The sequence below is a fragment of the Chaetura pelagica genome, unplaced genomic scaffold (assembly GCF_000747805.2).
Source record: "Chaetura pelagica isolate M959 unplaced genomic scaffold, ChaPel_1.0 scaffold638, whole genome shotgun sequence".
Classification (NCBI taxonomy): domain Eukaryota; kingdom Metazoa; phylum Chordata; class Aves; order Apodiformes; family Apodidae; genus Chaetura; species Chaetura pelagica.
In genome coordinates this window covers 31,621-37,682 of record NW_009954298.1, presented here as the reverse complement: position 1 = coordinate 37,682, position 6,062 = coordinate 31,621, and the positions used below count along the sequence as shown (strand labels likewise).

The 6,062-nt window shown below is 39.6% G+C and overlaps 1 protein-coding gene across 1 annotated transcript; it reads right to left on the bottom strand.

The window, feature by feature from the left end:
- Positions 1-40: 40 nt before the first annotated feature.
- TEKT1 (tektin 1) lies at positions 41-4,413 on the bottom strand. The gene is made up of 7 exons (XM_010003797.1): positions 4,171-4,413; positions 3,622-3,787; positions 3,246-3,374; positions 2,721-2,864; positions 1,301-1,523; positions 483-679; positions 41-200 (listed from the first exon to the last, which is right to left on the bottom strand). Exons 1-7 carry the CDS (start codon positions 4,358-4,360, stop codon positions 41-43), a joined length of 1,209 nt encoding a protein of 402 aa, XP_010002099.1. The 5' UTR covers positions 4,361-4,413.
- Between the last annotated feature and the right edge of the window lie 1,649 nt (positions 4,414-6,062).

The following is a 6,062-nucleotide window of genomic DNA, read 5'->3' as shown; positions in this document are numbered from 1 at the left end:
TGCCTCTTTGGAGCACATACTATCTCCCAGTATGATGGCTTCAGAAGTTGTTAATGTAAACAGACTCTCTCATTTGCATGCAGAGCACTTCATCAATGTACAGTGTGTTCTCCTTGACCTGGATCTCCTCCTCCAAGGAAAGCTGTCGGCGGCGCAGACCTTTCAGCTCTGTTTCAGCCTGTGCCAGTGCATTCTTTAATCTAACCAGGAAAATACAGACGGTATCAAATAATAGCTGAAAACACATGGATAGTTTTTTCCAAATGCGATAAGAATTTTGAGTGGGGGAAAAAAATATATAAATGGAAGGGCTTCAAAGGGACAATACCCATGCAGCTTCCCTGAAAGTGTCCTGCCCCTAAGGGAAAAGCAATTTTTATCTTTCCAGGGAGAATAGCTGGGATGCAGTGTTACTTTGAGTCATTAAATTAATCCAGTAATCTATACTACATATTTTCCCATCTGTCATAATTTACACTTGCCTTTGAATATTTTTTGTAATCTCTTGAACTTCACTGATCAGCCTGCATTGCACTGTGTCATAACACAATTCCACATTGGGGCGATGGTTCCTTGCTTCCAAGCGGGTTTGAGCCACTTTAACAGGTCCTTCTTTATCAGCAATTCCTTTCTTTAAGGCTGCAATGTTCTTTTCCTGTGAGGCAGTCTCATCCATCACCTTAATTAATTCAATGGAAGGAAGTACTGTCTCTTACAGTGGGTAAAATCATCAACATCTTTAATAATTACAGTAGTGACAACCACAGTAATGCTTTTTATGTTGTTATTTCATCAAAGGATATCTTACAAAGGTCAGCCAGAATTCTGATTCATTCATTGGGAAGTAGGTGACACTGTTCCGAGTGGAACTGGAGTTTTATTCTCAGCAATTAATTTTTAACAGTATAAATCAGTTTTCATGTATCAAACTTTGAGCACATTGATCCTGATTTTATAAGTTATTAGGTTCTTATATCACAATTGAGAGAATTCTATAGAAGCCCCATGTAATCACAAGGGAAGTAATGACTTTACTGATGTCTGCAGCAACACTCACATTGTGTGAATGATTCCAACAATTTACCTCTGTAGTGGTGCACACAGAGCTGAGAAAATAAAATCTAAGATGACCTTAATGGGGGAAGTGGGGGAGAGAGTGGGAATGTAGCAGGGGTTGCCAGTATTGAAAAGGTAGAATTCTTAAAGCAAAGTATAGTTCAAGCCACTGGATTTAGAAAACTGGCAGACAGCTGAAGCCCATGGGTTTCCTGTTTTTCACAGACTGTCCCCTAACACTTACCATTGCAAGGAGTGTCTCTAGCTTGTGCTTAGCATCCTTGACTTCCTTCACCCTGTTTCTAAATGCAGCATTCACTGTCTCATATTGCTTGCGCATGTCATTCTCTGTCTGTGAGAGGATGCCACCAATCAGCACCCTCAGTGCCAAAGAATTGTTTCTCTGCTTGTCAGCCTTTTTGACATTTATGTTTGAGAAATATATCCAGTCTTCAGGGCTAACGAAACTGACAAGAGATTAAAGATAAAAGGTCATCAACTGGCAGCATCAGGCCCTCTGTGACTTTGTAAATCTGTAATTATTCCACAAAACCAAGAACAAAGTGGTACTATGAACTGCATATCCCATGAAATGCCAGTGATGGTGGCAATTCTACAGATGCAAAATAAAGACCCTCTCTGTAGCAAATGTTTCAGAACAAAATAGGATGGAAACAACTTTGCTAAAGTCACAGAGCAACTTTGTTACAAATTCCCTGATAAACTATTGAGTTGTTGTGGGGAAAACACAGATAATAATCAGTATTTCTTAGAACGCCTTTCATTAATTTAGCTGTTATTACAAATATAATCCAGTTGTTACTAACAGTAGCCGGTAACTATTCACACAACTCATTTGCTCGCTCACACAGTTCACCACCTATAAGACAGTAAGTTACTGTACCTGGTTGGAGTGATAGCTGGGAAGCCAACCCCTAACTGTACACTAGTGGCTTGCAGGCAGGTGCTTGGAAAATTCCTCAGAGGGTTCCTTGTTACACAGGCTGTATATATAAAGCTGTAATTGTAATTTATAGGTAGCAGCCAACACCATTTTCGGTGTGGTTTGAGTTATACAACCTGTTGATGCATGCTAAGAGGTCAGCAGCAAAAATTGTCAGTCTCTCATTGTTCCAGGTTGTCAATTTTCAGCCAATAGTGTCCCTAGGAGACTTGAGAGACACACTGCTTTTTCAATATGTTTCATCTTTTCAGCCTGTTTTTCTGTGATAGCTATTTCTTCATCTAAACCATTCAAACTAACCCACACAGAAGTGGTGCATATGACAGGTTAATGACTAATTCAGAAACTGACTCCACACCTCATGTTGCAGTCCAGCACTCTCCTCACTAGGACATGGGAGAGGAAGTTACATTAGTAAATCTCTTCTGAGTTTAAGCAACATGTGAAATTTTTTCTTAGCTTACTGTGATCCTCAAAAACTTTTAGTACACTTGCAGTTCACTGGGAACATGATTATTGTGGGTTATCTTATAGACATATTAGATGGATTCTAACGTGATGGACAGAAGTAAAAAAACAAACTGCAGCACACATATGATGGACAGCTATAGTCTGCTTTACACAAAATCTTACTATTACTGAAGCAGCTCATACCAGCTTTATAATTATTATATGTTCATTGAACTAAAAACCCACTTACTTTCCTTTTATATTCTCTGCAATATCAGCATATCTGATATCAGGAGTGTTGTTTGTCAAGCTAGCACAGTAATCATCAATCGTCAAAGCTGTGAATTTGTCCTTCAGATCCATTTCCAGGTTGTATTTTGCTGAACGGTTTAGTCTAGGAGGAAAAACAAGTGGACTGTAGCAGTCCCAGGAGCCCCTAACATACAAGCATACATGTAATATACATGCTGTTATGGAATTCTTTGGATGTGAACTGTTGCAAATTTCCAAAATCTAAATGGTACAATTCTTATTGGAATTAAAGGTATAGGATTGGATCATGAGAAGACCAGGGATCATGTGCAAGTACTTTGAGGTCTAACAAACAGAACTTCTCACCATTACTGATCGTATGGATTAGGACTGACCTCTAGTAACTGTTTAGCACTGAAGGTAACTTTGGACCTGGGCTCAGCCTGACCCTACAACTTCTCAGGATTTTGGCTGGCTCACTTTTCATCTAAACAGCATTCAGTTACACTCTTTGCCTCTGCACCTGATTTGCTCATTGGTTTGCTCCAATGTACGTTCAAGCAAAGCAATAACCCCCTGGAGGACTTCAGTTTCCTTCACCAGTTCCTGTTCCACTTCATCATGCACCAAGTCAACTCCAACTCGCCTCTGCCTAAACAAAAAGAGGAAAAGCCATCAGTCACATTGTTCAAAGGCTTTTTCTTGCCACATGGGAAGTCTTTCATTTATGGCCTTGGTTCCCCAGTGTTATAACAGCTAAATCAGACTGTGACTCTGCTGCAAAAAGAGACAGGCCTTTACTTCACAGCCTTTTTTATTATTTGTTAGAGGCTTACTACCAGTTTTTTGCTGTTTGTTTGTTTTTTTCTCTCCCTGAATGCTTTTCTTAATCATCTCACCTGTTCAGGAGACACTTTTGGGCAACGATGAGGGGTTCTTTGCAGCTCTCCAAAGATTTCTCCAGCCTAGTCTTGAAAGTCAACAGCACCTCTGTTTCATGAACAATTTGCTCAAGTTTGTTATCTAATTCTTGCTTCCAGAATTTTATTTCTTCCTGTCTCTGTTCTGCAGAATGAAATTACAACAGGTATTTAATACAAGCTCATCTTATATGCCAGAGCACTGTGGGTCAGAATTAGGTATGGCTAAAAACAAACTTATTCTACACCAGAGTGCTGTAGGTTGATGTGTGCAGCCCCATGTCAGGATGTTTGTTTGGAATTGCTTTCTTTGTGTTTTGGAGAAGTAACTTGTTTGTTAAAAAATAAGGAATCTGTCTCAAAACATTTTTTTAAGTATTTTAATTTTTTTCCATTAAATCAGAGAGCATGGAACTGACATATATTCCTATTCACTATTAACATATTTTCTAAGTCCATCTTAAACATATTAACATCTTAAACATCTTAAACAACACATCTTGACCCATGCAGAACACAGGGGATTACCTATTTTCTTGTTGACATCACTTTGAGTTTTCTGAGTGGTTGTTTCTATTTCATCCAGCAGTCTCTGACTCTCAGCTATCATGCGCTCTGACCTGGATTTCTGAGACTCTGTACTGGCACACTGCATCTTGTTTGCCATGTCCCATTCTGAGGGATGAAACTTGGGTGGAGCTTTCAACAATTTGGCCATTGTTTTTTTTTAAACTTTCTGGATATAACGCAGGTCAGTTCTTGCAATGTGGAACCTGAAAACAGGAATAATGTTATATTTGGAAAAAGCATTATATTTGCAGAACCAAGAAGGGGATAAGACATTTCTCACCATGAGAGTGAGAAAAATTCTTGCTCCTTTTACCTGCAAAAATGACACAGGTATGAAAAGACTTCTTGCTCTAGGCTACCCAAGACTTTGCTAAGGTGTAGGGGGGAGAGTTTGGAGTGAGAAAATAAAGAAATGGAAGAATTTGGAAATGTAAGCTCAGAGGCGAGAGAGAGAGAGGATTGAAAGTGGAACTGAGAGGAAAAGATAGGCTGTCTGGAATAAGAGGGAGAAGGGAAAGAAAAGGAGACATGAGGAGGGGTGTAATTACTAAATGGACAATCACAGAGAACTGAGAAAAAGTGAACAAATATAAAAGATAAATAGTCTCACACAGGTTGGCAAAGTAAGCACCGTTTAAGAGTATGGCTGAAGAGGTGAATGAAGCCTAGGTTATAAAAAATAAATTTAATGGTCATTAAAAAAAAAAAGAAAAAAAAAAGAAAAAAAAAAAAAAAAAGAGAGAAAACAGGACCTGAAAAGCTGAAGGAGGAAATACATCAGGTAAATGAGGAAATGGAAAAGCCTGGAAAGTGCTAAAGCAGAGCAAAGGAAAAAGCATACTGGGGACACTGGTTTTATAAAAGGTGAAACCAAGGTCCAAAATACATGCAGAGTTTATAAATTTTCTTATTCTTGCATTATGCTCATCCAGTGTTCCTGAGGCAGCTCCTTACCCCAAATACACAGAGCTGCTCCTCAGCAACAGGCAGCTTTGCTCACACTTCAGCACAGATACCCTTAAAACAATCCCCCATCTCCCTTACACGCCTCTTGGCTGATATTGCTCCTAGCCTGGACTTCTCCCAAGGTCAAACCCTGACTAAGTACCACGTCCTTAGTTCCTCTTCACTGGCAGAACGGGTTGCTCCCAATTGCCTTCCAGCGTCAATCTCCACAGCCACGGTACATAGTTTCTTTTTAAATGTGCCACTAAATATCCCAGCAGGTGGCTCAGGACAGCATGAAAGGTAAACAAACCAGTTGCTATGGGAACGGCAACGCTGCCTATTGCAATCTTCCGCTGTTGCACCGGATGTAAGAAGGACAGCACACAGAAGCCAGTGGTGCTTTCATTCACCTATTCCCAGTGAAGATCTGTCTGGAAATTAAAATACATTCTTTGTACATCTATTGAGATAATGCCCAGAGCTTTGGACAGTAATTTTTGATCACTTTATTGCAAAAATGCATAAAGATTGTGAAGGTTAATGAAAGGCATGTTAACTATCTAGCTGTCTAAAATGTCAGTCATAAAATATCCTTAGCAGCGTGTTCCATCTTTGTGGCAACTATATTCTTTCCTGGTACAAAAGAGATGGGGAGTCAGAAGAAATGAAGGAGGCAAAAGAGTATCACATCAGTTGGTACAGTGACATCCCCTCTGTATTGCCCTGCTGAAATTTCAATGAGAGTAGGATTTCTCAGAGTTCCCAACGAGGTTCAAAGAGATTGCAAAGTGATAAAAGAAGCATGTAGCAGGGGTCAAAAGAAGTTGAGCTGGTCCAAAACAGAAAAGTGGGAAGCAACTCCTATTGTTTGCTGCAAATACAGTGCAGTGATAGCTAGAAAG

Bases quoted from the DNA above. Each gene is read 5' to 3' on its own strand.
- TEKT1 (XM_010003797.1), bottom strand. From the start codon at position 4,360: ATGGCCAAATTGTTGAAAGCTCCACCCAAGTTTCATCCCTCAGAATGG. The intron at 2,865-3,245 runs GTGCAGAGGCAA...TTTTCCTCCTAG, and splicing joins CAAACCAATGAGCAAATCAG to ACTAAACCGTTCAGCAAAAT. The intron at 680-1,300 runs GTAAGTGTTAGG...GAATTAATTAAG, and splicing joins TAGAGACACTCCTTGCAATG to GTGATGGATGAGACTGCCTC.